This window comes from Phyllostomus hastatus, unplaced genomic scaffold (genome assembly GCF_019186645.2).
Source record: "Phyllostomus hastatus isolate PE091 unplaced genomic scaffold, TTU_PhHast_1.1 phas_scaffold_12, whole genome shotgun sequence".
In the NCBI taxonomy this organism is placed as follows: Eukaryota; Metazoa; Chordata; class Mammalia; order Chiroptera; family Phyllostomidae; genus Phyllostomus; species Phyllostomus hastatus.
Genome location: NW_025334007.1, coordinates 12,751,698 through 12,766,137, shown reverse-complemented (window position 1 = coordinate 12,766,137; position 14,440 = coordinate 12,751,698). Strand labels below are relative to the sequence as shown.

Genomic DNA, 14,440 nt, shown 5'->3' with positions numbered 1-14,440 from the left:
TATTTCATTCTTCTCATTAGGAATTGTGGTTTCTTTAGCCAATAAGTTTTTGGTTACATTTTACTTTTTATCAACTAGGTTTATTGTGAATAGCTTAAGAATTTTTTATATAAGTTAAATTTTACTTACTACATGGTAAATAAATGAATAAATAACTTATTTGTCTTTGGGAATGACAAACCACATTTTGTAAATTTGGAAGCATATTGTAATATATTTGAAATCAGATGTGTGTTACAATCAGTAGCATGTCATGGTTTAATTGGCAGCATTTTTTTCTTTCTTAGTAGTACATAAAATTATGCCTATAATCAGTGACATCATTGATTAGATGAAATATGGTAAATCATTTTTCATAAGTCTTCCTGATTTTTTTCTTCTTAGTAATTTTTGCTCTTGACTTAAAGATAAATTTATGGAGATTTTGATAAATGATTCTGTTAATGGGATAAGCAACTATAATTATAGTTTCTTAGCATTTATATCTTTAAAGCAAATGTTACAAAATTTGTATTTAAAAATTTTCATAAAGATGTTGAATTTCAAAAGAAGTTTTAAAAATTTACCAATGTGAACAGCAAAGCTATTTTAGATTTTAATATTAAGTTGTCAAGTCCTTCAACTAATTAAAAACATTTAAAGTACAGCATAATCATTTGGTGTTAGCTCCAAGGTCTGAAGCTGAAACCATATTAAAAGAACAGATCCATCTTCCTTCACCAGTCAATTCCCTTTTCTTGATTGATACTAATTATGTAAATAAAATTTATTTTCCATATCTTATCTACTATCTGTTTTATAATACCTGCTTTTTTGTTTTTTTTGTTGACTTTTTTTTTTCAAAAGTATTACAATTAGAGGCTTATACAATAAAGTTAGTGACCAGAGGTCTCCTCATAGGATATAATGGGGTTGGAATGTTCCAGATTCTGGGTCTAAGTTTTCTGGATCATAACCTTGTTTTTCTTTGTATACATATATATAAGTGATTATCTTCTTCGGAATCGGCTCTCATTAACTACAAAAACACTACCAGGCTGTTATATAAATCAGAATATGTCAGTTTAACTTGTAGCCAGAACCATCATTGCTATATGTTTTTTCTTTGTAAAGTGCCTCAAATGCTTTTTGACTAAGAAATATATATATATTAAGGAAACTAAAAACTATCAAGCAAACTCTACATTCCTGTAGCCTAGACAGTGCACTTTCACCCCACAGAAAAACTGGCATGAGGATTAGATGATTGCCTGTAATTGTAGAGCTAAGTTGGATGGCTGTAATGGCTGGTCCCCTCCTGTGATATTAAGGTTCATCCATCTCCACCAAAATTGGGTAGACTTGTTCTGGTTCCCTAGACTCTGTTGGAGACATATTTTTTAATTTCATGTCCGTAAAGTCTCCTTCTCATAGATGCATGAGGCTTTCCCTGTCTGTTCATATCAGTGTTCTTGATATTTCTACAAACCTCAGTTATCATACATTACCTTTTGATTCCCCTGATTAGATTTTCACAATATAACTTTAACCTCAGTTTCCTTGCTGTCAGCTCTGTAATGAAGTAGTTTATTGGCTAGATAATTACATAAATAGCCCAGAAGATAGTGACAAATCTCATCAAAATATACCAAACACAGTGGGAGTACATGGTTATAAATAGCCAGAGATTCTTGGACTGTTTGTGGCCTGTGCCCTTAAACTGAGTCTTTATTTATGGAAAAAATGTATCAAAGTCTACTAGTTATTAACCGGAATGCTGACACCTATATGGTTGTGCCAATCAGGAAAGAGATTTCAATATCCTATAAGACAGGGGTCCCCACCCAGCTGCTAGTGAAGCTCGCCTGAGCTCTGCCTTCTGCACGCCCCCACCCCCCTGGTGCCAGAAAGGTTGGGGACTGATGCTATAAGAGGATTTAAATGCCTTCTAGGACAGAGGACATATGTGGTAGGCTCCATGCTTGAGCTTTCTATTGGTAAATCATTAGCTCTTAAATTTTTAGCTTCCTAGAGCTTCTTGAACTAATTTTCATTTACTCCTAAAGTTCTTATGCCCAGATCTTGTCTCCAGGATATTTTAAGCCTAAATGTAAAAATGTCTCAAGTGAAATTTTCTTTAAAAAGAGAAACCTTTAAAAATAAATGTTGAAGAAATAGGTTGTTTTTACCCTTGGTTTATAAGTGTGTGTGTGTGTGTGTGTGTGTGTGTGTGTGTGTGTAAAATAAATATCCATGCTGTCTTTTTATGTAGCTCATTGCATTATCACTGTAGAATATTGTCATTTTAACAGTCATTATGACATATATTGATAATCAATGTAAATATAATAGAACTTCAACTTCTACAAGAGCTGTAGTTTGTATATTGGTCCTAACTGTTTATTTCTTTTATTTACAGGAGCCTATGGAGTTGTACTTAAATGCAGACACAAGGCAAGTACAAGAAGAAAATATCTTGTGTTTTACTGTTTTGAAACTAATGTAGTGTTCTGTGCATGTGGGCATATAATTAGAACTGTCTGGCTATAATAATGATGTTTATTCAGTAGAATTAATATGTGAACCCAGAGAACAGAGACTATTTGGAACAAGCTTTATCACAATTAGGTAATCATTAGTTCTTTGAAATCATGTGCTATTTTTTCAGCTGACCTATGTATAGGTGAAAAGTTGCCCATTGGGAAAAGAAAAAGTGGTAGAGAAGAAACCAAGGTAGTGATGAATTTATGTTCAGGTACTTAGAAGCAATGAATAATTTCATTCAGTCAGTATTTTTCATATATACCCAATAACTTATAATGCTTGATGTATCTGAATCCAGATTTCGAAGTGAATCGTGGATAGGTATTTGATTATGAAATAGGGATGGGGTTAATAGTGTATGATTATGATTACTGGCTATAGTTGACAATTCTTGAACAGCCTTGAAATGAATCATGTTATATAAATTGTTTGACTATGAAAATAATCTCCGTTTATTCAGGTAAGTTTTTCAAGTTTCCATAGCTGTTCCTCAGTGGTAAGCATGTTTTACTCACAGACTAACTTTTAGATGGTAAGTGTTCTAGTATCGAATCATTACATTGTATACTTGAAATTAATATAATATTGTATGTGAATTATTCCTCAATTTAAAAAATAATATGGTAAGTGTTGAAGCAATAACATATTTTTCTATTATGGTATACCTAGTCTGAGTATTAATAATCTGGCTTCATGCTATTTTGTGTATAACTTGTTAAGACCAAAATAGAAAGGTTTTTTTGTGTGTGGTATTTTGTAACGCTATAAGTAATTTATATGTGAAATGAGCTTAGCAATTTAGCCCAAGCCATTTAAACTCACAAATCTATCATAAAATGTATGTATGTGTACATATGCATAAATAAAGATGATGTGATTTTTAAAAAATTTTTATTTATTTTTAGAGAGAGTGGAAGGGTGGGAGAAAAAGAGCAAGAGAAACATCAGTGTGTGGTTGCTTCTCATACGCTGTGTGTCCCCAACCGGGGACCTGGCCTGCAAACCAGGCATGTGCCCCAACTGGGAATTGAACCTGTGACCATTTGGTTTGCAGGCCAGCACTCAATCCACTGAGCCACAGCAGCCAGGGCGATGATGTGATTTTTATGTTTGCTTTTTCTTTCCTATTATACAAAATATTACTTACATTTTGTATTTAAGGTTTCATGACAGTTGATACATATTTGGGTTTTAGCTCACAAATCTTTTTAATTTAGTGAATTTTCTATTCTCGAAATTGGTTCAAATAACTTTTTGTTGGTAATAATTGTCTGAAGATCTCTGCCAGTAAATCCTCAAAAAATCGTTTGAATACTATTGGTTCTTGATTTAGGATGATTAATAACTTAGAATAATAAATATAATAAAAGTAAATTTAGCATCTTGAATGTATAGAGAAATATTATGGGAGTTTGAAATTAAGCAAATGGGAAGGTCTCTAATGAAATTCAATGGTTTTAATGAGTTGCTTTGACTTACAATAAATTTCTGAAGCTTAAAAAAAATAAAATTCCTGGGTAGATACTACAAAGGGGAAATAGGTTATTGGTTTCCAAGTTAAATTTGACTCTTCTGAACATAGTACCTCCATAGCAAATGGAAACTTCAGTTCTTAATCTTAACCCTTGAGTTTTAAAACTCAAGGATTTCTGATATATAATGCAAGTCTTCCTACAAAGTTTTCTCTCAGTTTTTGTGACACTTCTTCCTGTGACCCTTCCCCCATGCTTTTTTTGACCTTATGTAAGTAAGCTCTCCTGCTGTCTTTCATGTTAAAAAAATTATCAGTTGAATATGTTGCTCTTCTCTTTCCATATATCTGTTTACTTGCTTGTTAAAGTATGCTTGTTACCTGTAGTGAGTGGTTTGCACTGCACACTGTTAGTGCCAGCAAGATGGGCCCAGAGTGAAAGTGGATGAGAACAGGCATTTCTGCTCTTGGGAAACCAACTGTGTGAACTTTGATTCTTAGTGGCTATGTGTCGGACACTTTTGAGTTTCAAACATGAGTAAACCATAGTTTTCTTAACCTTGTATGGCTTATGGTTTGTCTGAAGAGATACTTTAAAAATGAGATTGCATCTGAAAACATCTCTTTTTACAGCCCTTCACTAAATGAGGGACTCACAGGCCAGCTCTCTAAGTATTGTTCTTTTTTTTCCTTTAATGCATCTAAAAAGATATCGCTGGATGGAAAATTTAAAGCATAAATTAGTGCCTAACTCAGGGTAATAAAAACACTTTTTAGAATCTGCAGCTGTTTAGTCGTTAGATTCATTATAGTATATTCTTTTTTCAGTCAGCAGACCTTGAGATCTTTACCCCATTACCCAAAAATAGATAATTTGATGCTTTTTGTAAGATTTATCCTTCAGGATCAAACAAATGAATTACCGTGAAATTTAATGTTATAGTTAAAATTGATATAATCCTTTCTATTGTACCATTATGTATAAAATAATCATGCCCATGTATTTTTCATACCTTTTAAAAATTAAGGAAATGCTTATAAAAATGTATGATCACTTATGCATAGGTATGTGTGATAGCATGCATAAATTTGTTCTCTTTTTGAGAAGATTGGCTCTGGGTGTATATATAATTAAATAATGTCTAGCATGTTGTATATTTGTTACTGTTTTTAAAAAAGATTTTATTTATTTATTTTTAGGGAGGGGAAGGGAGGGAGAGCGAGAGGTAGAGAAACATCAATGTGTGATTGCCTCTCACAGGCCCCCTACTAGGGACCTGGCCTGCAACCCAGGCAGGTGCCCTTACTGGGAATCAAACCTGCGATCCCTTGGTTTGCAGGCCAGTGTTCAATCTGGACTGTGAACCAAGGCTGGATTGGTTCAGGCCATACCAGCCAGGGCTGAATTGAGTTTTTAAGACAAAGCTTAGAGAGAGTCAACAATGAGAAACTGAATATATGAGATTAATTATGTAATTTATTTGTCATTATTTTCATTTTTATTTAAATAAAAATAAAATGTGATTTCTTGCTTTTGTGTGCAAAATGTTTAGTATTTGAGGAAAGTTAAAGAGAGGCTTAGGGTTTTTCATAAAGATTGTCAGAAAACAAAGATTGCGAGGAGTCAGAAATACTTATATAATATGAACCGTATTTGTGTGTGGTTTGCTCTCTTTACCTGGTCTTTGGTGCTGATCCAATTAATGGTAGAATAGTCTCTGGAACACTACAAAAGTCTCAGCAAAACTGTACTTCTTTGTATTACAATATTTTGCATTTCCTATTCTGCTAGTGTGCTGATATAGGAAAAATGACCTATGTGTCTGTTGTCTTGTTACCAATCAAAGAAATAATGGCTTGTGTGTCAATTTCCAGGAGAGTGACTTCTTTAGGGAGCTAGAAGAATTTTGGGGTTTTTGCAGGCTTCCTGGTTGCCTTGATCCTCATCATCCTAATCTAGATTTGTCTTGTTGTTGTTTGTTTTTTAGTAAGTTGGATAAGGGAATGGTCATATTAGAACTAGCAATACTAGTTCTGCCTGCATTGTCTGCACAAAAGACTTGACCTCATTCATCCTTCTTACAGGGACTCAGTTCTCAGTTCCTAAACGACTATATCCCTACCTGCCACCCAATCTAGAGGATGAGTTGGCTAGGGTACTTTAGGGGACTTTAAAGTTCCCTTTTCTGGTAATTATAAAAATGTAATTAGTTCAAAGAAGAGATCATTCTTTCTACCCCTCCTTAAGATGAGTAATTTCATTAGTCTCTGATAATGTCTGTGCTTAAAAGATTTATACTAGCTTTTTAATGTGACATTTTGCCAAAACTTTAGGAGCAGACATGAGTGTGAATCATTTTTCTGTACAGGCCTGAAATATATACAGGGGTTGGCAAAAGTAGGAATATAATACAATAATTAATAAATAAGAATACAAGAATAAACTGCATTTCACGTACTTACAACTGTAAACCTTCTTTTGCCCACCCACATATTCACTGGCAATATAAGAAAAGGAACTGATCATTAAATGCCCATATAATGGACATTTATATGAATTGTTGAAATCAGTGACAGGAATGTAGTACATGGTGATCTCTTTGTACAAAAAAAGTAACCCAACCCTGGGATACTTTTAGAAGCTACACAGTGCTTGTAATCTTTACCATTTCTTAATTTAAAGGTTTGTTTCATGTGTTAAAACATTTTAATTAAAAAATCAAATAAAAATTGTTTTTTTACCTCTTATACTTAATAGTACTATGTTCTAGTCCTGGCGTTATAAAATAAAATTCAACCAAATATCTGGTTAGGAAAAATCTGTTAGGTATCTACAAAATGTCAAGTACTCTGCTAGGCACAGGCTCTGCAAAAATCAGTAAGATGTAGTTGCTACTTTTGATTAATATAGTCTGGCATGTATAAATGAACAGATGCAAGCTTAAAATATAGTTTTGGAGAGATAAATTTGAGAAAAGATTGTAGTTGAAATAATAGTGTGAAACCTTTTCCATTTTTTTTGCAATAACTTCTCGATTAAAGCCTGCTTAGGAACTAACTCATGTCATTAATAAAGAAGAATATCTTCTTGTATCATATTTAAAATCATTTTGTTGATATCTACAAAATAGCTTGCTGGGATTGGGATCACATTGATCAAGTTGAGAAGAATTGACATCTTAATAATATTGAATCTTCTTCCAGTTCATGAACACAGAATATCTCTCCATTTATTTAGATCTTTGATTTCTTTCAAGAGTTATGTAGGTTTTTTTGCATACAGATCTTGCAAATATTTTGTTAGATTTATACCTAAGTACTTCTTTTTCTTTTAGTGATAATGTAAATGGTATTGTGTTTTTAATTTTAAATTCTTATGGTTCATTGCTGGTATATAGGAAAGCAATTGACTTTTGTATATTAACCTTGTATCTTATGACCTTGCTAGAATTGCTTATTAGTTCCAGGAGTTTTTGTTTCATAGATTTTTGGGGATTTTCTTCTGTAAACAAAATAGTTCTATTTCTCCTTTTCCAGTCTAAGTACCTTTTATTTCCCTTTCTGGCCTTATTGTATTTATGACCTCCAATACAATAGTGAATGCACGTGGTGAGATGGGGAACTTGTTCCTGAGCTTAGAGGGAAGGCATACTATTTCTCACCATTAAGTATGTTGTTAGCTGTAGGTTTTTGTAGATGTTATTTATCAAGTTGAGTAGGGTCTCTCTATTCCTAGGTTCCTGAGAGGTTTTTTTTTTATCACATATGGGTGTTGAATTTTGTCATATGCTTTTCTGTACCAGTTGATATATGATAGTGATGTTTAGTCTGTTGTTTAGTCTGTAGTAAAGTGATGTTTCTACTTCAGTCTGTTGATGGTGGTGAATTATGTGAATTGATTTTAGAATGTTGAACCAGCTTTGTACACCTGGGATAAATCCCACTTGGTGATGGTATATAATTCTTTTTATGCATTGCTGGATTTGATTTGTTAATATTGGTTGAGGATGTTTACATTATGTTATGAGAGATATTTGTAGTTTGCCTTCCTTTTAATGTCCGTATCTGGTTTTGGTATTAGGTAATACTGGCTTTGTAGAGTGAGTTAAGAAGTGTTCCTCTGCTTCTGTTGTCTGACAGCTTATACAGAATGGGTATAATTTCTTCCTTAAATGTGAGGTAGAATTCACCAGTGAAACCATCTGGGTATTAGACTTTTTTAAAAGTTTATTAATTATTGATTGAGTTTCTTTCATACATATAGGCCTACTCAGGTTATCTATTATTCCTTGTGTAAATTTTGGTAGTTTATATCTTCTAAGTTATCTAAGTTATTTATCTAAGTTATCAAACTTGTATGCATAGATTTGTTCATAATATTCCTATATTATCCTTCTAATGTCCATGTGACTGTAGTGATGACTCTTTTTCATTTGTGGTAATAATAATTTGTGTTTTCTTTCTTTTTTTCATGGTTAGCCTGGCTAGAGATTTATCAATTTTGTTGATCTTTTAAATGGACAGTTTTTGTTTTCGCTGATTTTTACTATTGAGTTCCCATTTTCAGTTTCATTAATTAATGCCATAATTTTTATTATTCTTTCCTTCTTCTTGCTTTAGGCTTATGTTGTCCTTCTTTTCTATTTCCTAACATAGAAGCTTAGGATACTGATTTTGGGCCTGTTTTTTTTTTAATATATGCATTCAGTGCTATAAACTTTTCTCTAAGCACTGTTTTTTGCTGCATCACAAAAATTTTGATTTGTATTTTCATTTTCTTTTAGTTCAAAATATTTTTAAATTCCTCTTGATTTTGTCTTTGACCTATGTTATTTAGAAGTGTGTTTTTCTCCCTGGCTGGTGTGGCTCAGTGGACTGAGTGTCAGGCTATGAACAGAAAGGTCACCATTATGTTTACATTTTCCAGTCAGGGTACGTGTTTGGGTTGCAGGTCAGGTCTCCAGTTGGGGGTGTGCGAGAGGCAAGCAATCGATGTGTCTCTGGCACATTAATGTTTTCCTCCCTTCTTTCCCTTCTGTCTAAAAGTAAATAAATCAAATCTTAGAAAAAGAGATGTATTTTTTAATTTTGAGATTTTTCCAGCTTTCTTTTTGTTATTGATATCTAGTTTAATTCTGTTGTGGTATGAGAGTATACTGTGTATGATTTTTATTTAAATTTTGTTCAGTTGTTTAATGGCCCAGAATTTAGTCTGTCTTGATGAATGTTCCATGTGAGCTTGAAGAAAATATGTATTCTGCCCTTGTTGGATGAAGTATTGTATAAGTGGGTCCAGTTGATTGATGGTGCTGTTTAATTCACCTATATCCTAACTTATTATTTTGCTTGCTGGATCTGTCAGTTACTGATAAGGGAGGTGTTAAAGCCTCCAATTATAATAGTGTATTTGTCTATTTCTCTTTGCAGTCCTATCATTATTTGCCCCATGTATTTTGATGCCTTCTTGTTTGGTGCACATGTATTAAGGATCGTTATATTTTCTTGAAGCTGTATTATTTTGTAATGCCCCTCTTTATCCCTGTTGATTTTTCCTTGTTCTGAAATCTGCTTTGTCTAAAATTGATATAGGTATTCCATCTTTCTTTTGATTAGTGTTTCACATGGTATATCTTTCTTTATCCCTTTGCTTTTAACCTACATGTATCCTTTTATTTAAAGTGTTTCTTTTAATTCACTGCGATATTCTCTTCTAATTGGTACATTTAGATCATCTACATTTAAAGTCAATATTAATACATTTGGATTAATATCAACCATGTTTGTAACTTTTGTATTTGTTATACTTCTTTTTAAACAAAAATAGTTCACTGTTTTTCTGCTTTCTCTGATTTTCATTGACCATTTTTAAAAATTTTGTTTATTTGTTTTTTAGACATAGGGACAGGGAGGAAGAAGGAGAGGGGAACATCAGTGTGTAGTTACCTCTCTTGCGCCCCCCTACTGGGGACCTGGTCAGCAGCCCAGGCATGTGCCCTGATTGGGAATTAAACCAGCAACCCTTTGGTTCGCAGGCCCATGTTCAATCCACTGAGCTACACCAGCCAGGGCTAATTGACCATTTTTATATAATTCTCCTTCCTCTCTTATCTTAGCATATTTATTACACTTCTTTTTTTTTTTTTTTACAAAGGATGTTAGTAATTTGCAGTATACATTTACAACTTATTTAAGCCCACTATCAGATAACTCTATTCTGCTTCTTGGGTAGTACGGGTACCTTATATATACCAAAATTTTCCTAATTTCTTCTTTTCATTCCTTATGATGTGGATGTCATTCATTTCACTTATCCATATGCTATAATCAGCAAATACATTGTTACTATTATTACTTTGAACAGTTATCTATTACTTCAGAGTAGGAAGAGATTTTATTTTACCTTTATTCCTCCTCCAGTGCTCTTTTTTCTTTGCATAGATCTGACTTTCTGACATATCATTTTCCTACTCTCTGAAGAACTTTTTAAAACAGTTTTTGCTATACAGGTGTACTGGTAACAGATTCTCTCCATTTTGTTTATCTGAGAAAGTCTTTATTTTTCCTTTACATTTGAAGGATAATTTTACTGAATACTTCTAGGTTGCTTTTTCTTTCAATGCTAAATATTTCAACTCATGACTTCTGACAAGAAATCAGATGTACTTCTTATCCTTGTTCTCTATAGGTAAGGTATTTTTCCCTCTGACTTTCATGATTTTCTTTTTGTGTTTGGTTTTCTGTTGTTTGAATATATATGTTTAGGTGGATATATTTTGGTATTTATCTTTTTTGGTATGCTCTCAACTTCCTGGATGTGTGGTTTGTTGTCTGTCATTAATTTTGGAATATTCTTGGCCAGTATTTCTTCAAATATTTCTTCTTCTTGGTCTCATTCTTCTCCCTCTAGTATTCGAGTACACCTTTTGTAATTGTTCCACAGTATCTTGGATATTCTGTTTTGCTCTTTAAAATTATTTTTTCTCTTTTCATTTTAGTTTGGGAATTTCTATTGACATATCTTTATGTGTACTGATTCTTTCCTTGGCTATGTCCAGTCTCCTGATAAGTCCATTAATTAATTCATTCATTTTTTAATTATAGCGTTTTTGATTTCTAGCATTTTCTTTTAATTCTTCCTTAGAGTTGTGTATGCTTACATTACCCATTGGTTTTTGCATGTTCTCTACTTTGTCCATTAGAGCTCTTAAATTATCCCTGATAACCCCCAGATCTGTGCCATATCTCAGTCTGGTTCTGATGCTTTCTTTGCATTTTCAGACTGTGTTGGTTTTTTTTTTTTTGCCTTTTAGAATGCTTTTCAGTGTTTTTTGCAAGTCAGATAGGATATATTGACTAATAGGAACTGAGGTAAATACTCCTTTAGTGTAAGATTTTACATTAATTTGGCTACTTACTGGGCTATGTTTAATGTTTGTTGTAGGTATAGGTGACAGAGGCTTCAGCTTCCTATAGTGTCTATATTGTCTCCCCTGTTGTCTTTGGGTTTCCCTAAGAACTCCTTTTTAAATAGAGGCTGTTTTTTGCAACTCTTTCACTTGTAATCCACTGTTACTGTACTGGGACCCTGGTGACATGGTCATAGAGTTGGGGGAGTGTTCTATAAATGTAGGACCAAATCTTAGTCTTTTGGTGGGCCCACATCCTGGGCTGCAACCTTTATTTCTTAGCCTCCCCCCCCACACACACACACTTACACCCTTGTTTTTAGGTGAAACAAAAAGGATATATGGGGATATAGTTGACTACTTTCCCCTCTCCCAGGACAGCATATAAGGTCTGGTAAATTTTACCTTGGATGTTGGCTTTTATAATATTTGGGGACTGTTAACTCCTGGCTGCACCCAGCCATGGAGGTATTTCAAACTGTTTAATTTCCCCTTAACCTTACCCAAAAGGGAGAAGATTTTTGTAAGATCTTCACCCTGGGTGTGTTTTAAAATTGTTACTTTTCTTTTCCTCTCACCCGAAAGGAGAGGAGAGCATTCTTGGATTTTTACAGTCAGAACCTGGTGAGGTTCCTGGAGGTAAAGCCACGAGAGTGTGGAGGCCCTCGTAAGATTGGACCCCTAGGAGTTCTTACTTGCAAGCCTTTGTCAAAATTATTGTGTAAGCTTTCTAACGAGTGATTACTCTATCACTTTCTGCTTTAGGTAAGCTGTTTTTGGATGTGAGTCTCTGTATTTGCCTCTCTCCAGAGTTCAGGAATTCAGTTTGCCATACGTCCTCAATTCTCTGATAAGTTGTAAGGACAGGAGTGACAATATCTAGGTACTTTCCATGTTGGAGCTGAAATACAAAGTCTTATATTTATATTTTAAAATTGGAAATATCTTGTCCGGTTTAAAAATAATGTTCAGCAAGAGACTTTTAAGTTCCCTATGAAACATTTGCTTAGCTGAGATGACTCATTCTCAGTTATTTTCATCCCCTTGAATCTCAGATCTATATATTTTCAAAGTGCTTAGTAAGAACTTTTTCAGAACAAAATATATGAAAAATTTGAGAATTTCATGTAGTTCATAAAATGCTAATAACTATCCTAAATTAACCAGAATGATTTTCTAACCCTCTGCCTTCTCTCCCACTGCACTATTTTTTTTTTTTGTTTTATCAAATACCGACTATCAACTATGCTAAAGAAGTTTGGGGAAAATAAAGAATTATTTCTTTAACCTTCACTTCTTATTTTATCCCACTTATTTCCGAAGAAGTAACTCAGTTTTCTAAGACACTTGGAAATCTCTGGAGACTAAACACTGTTTACATTTGAAAAACTAATAAGAATAAATGTCTAACTTATGTTGCCAATGGTTAGTTTTCAGTTAACCTTGAAGAATGTAGTAATTATAAACTATAGGTCTCAGTGACTTTAGCTTAATAGTATTATTTTCAGAATCTGTGTGATAGAGGACAATTTGGCTCAACTGTGTTACTTAAGCAACCGAAAAATACTGTATGTACTTTAAAGCATTATAATTTAATTACTTACTAAAATATTGCAGTTGGGGAGACTTCAGTTCTTATCCTTGGAGAGCAGTTGTAATCAACCTCGGGAAATGGAGACATTGTAAATTACATTAACCTCGCCCCACTTGATGTTTCATTTTAAGTTTTATTTTTTTCACTAAATCTGTGAGGAACAGTCATAAAGATGAGAAAAATTAGCTGAATAGCATTTAAGATTGCTTATTAGTTGGCAAATTCATGTTATGTTTATTGAAGAAATATTTTCATGTTTTAATTTTTCTAATTGTTTAAAATTAATATTTTCAGGAATTAAAGATTATTTTGAAGAGGGAGAATTAAAATATTAAATGTTATAAATATCTTAGTATACTAAATAAAGTTTGTTTTAAAAAGTGATGACTTGATGCTGTATTGAAAGGGTTTGGTTGAAAGTAATTATTTTTTGCCATGTAATCAGTTAGCTGCAGTTCGTTTTAAGGTAAGATACATTTGTCTAGCATAATCTGAATTGGAAGCAGAAAGCTTTCCCCAGGCTTTTTGCTTAGAGACATTTTCTTACAAAGAAATAGGACTATTGGGACGAAATAGGGAAGGAAGAGCAGGTCTTCAGTAGTGGCACAGTTATGTGTTGTACCAGGTTCTACTTACCCTCAGCAGATTGGTGGGTGGTATCAGTGTTGCTCTTATAGAAATTAAAAAAGAGCATGGCCTGCGAACCAAAGTATCGCAGGTTCGATCCCCAGCCAGGGCACATGCCTGGGTTGCAGACCATGGCCCCCAGCAACCGCACATTGATGTTTCTCTTTCTCTCTCTTTCTCCCTCCCTTCCCTCTCTAAAAATAAATATAAATAAATCAATCTATTAAAAAAAGAAAAAACAAAAAGCTCTGGATATATTGTAATGATATCCTCAAAGAAACCCAGAAATGAACACAATACATCGGTATTGTAGTCTTAACCATAAAGCTTCCGTGTGCTAACAATTCAACTAAAGATAATGGTCCACATTCAGTAAGTGTTTTTAATTTGAGGCTCCTGTTGGTTAGGGACCTGACTTCCAATTTCAGATAAAAAGGGAGCAGGAGCTCCTTTTTTTTTTTTTTTTTTTTTGTTCTGATCTTGCTACTTCCCACTAAGTAGGATTGCAGCTACCCTTCCAAAATGCTCCTTTATTCACAACAGCTTTCAGGACCACAGCATCAATATTGATCACCTATTCCCCCCTTTAGAGAGAATCAGGACCAGTCCCACAATTCTTGACATCCTCTTTTACTTTTTGTCACCTCGCTGGCTGCACATTCGCACAGAATCCTTACCCTTGCACCACTCTGTTCATCTCTCAATCACATCACGTCCCCTAGAGATCATAAACTTCCATTAGTAATTTCTCTGTGGCCTTAATCTTGCCTCATCCTCACAGTATATTCTGGCTTTCTGCCTCTGGGCTCCTCTGTTGTT

The 14,440-nt window shown here is 33.7% G+C and overlaps 1 protein-coding gene across 3 annotated transcripts in view; it reads left to right on the top strand.

The window, feature by feature from the left end:
- The window catches only part of CDKL5 (cyclin dependent kinase like 5), a 148,638-nt gene that overhangs the window by 52,931 nt on the left and 81,267 nt on the right, over positions 1-14,440 (top strand). For all 3 annotated transcript variants that reach the window (XM_045855815.1, XM_045855813.1, XM_045855814.1), the window contains exon 3: positions 2,399-2,433. In XM_045855815.1, the coding sequence (XP_045711771.1) occupies positions 2,399-2,433 (35 nt within the window). The remainder of the gene's footprint in view (positions 1-2,398; positions 2,434-14,440) is intronic.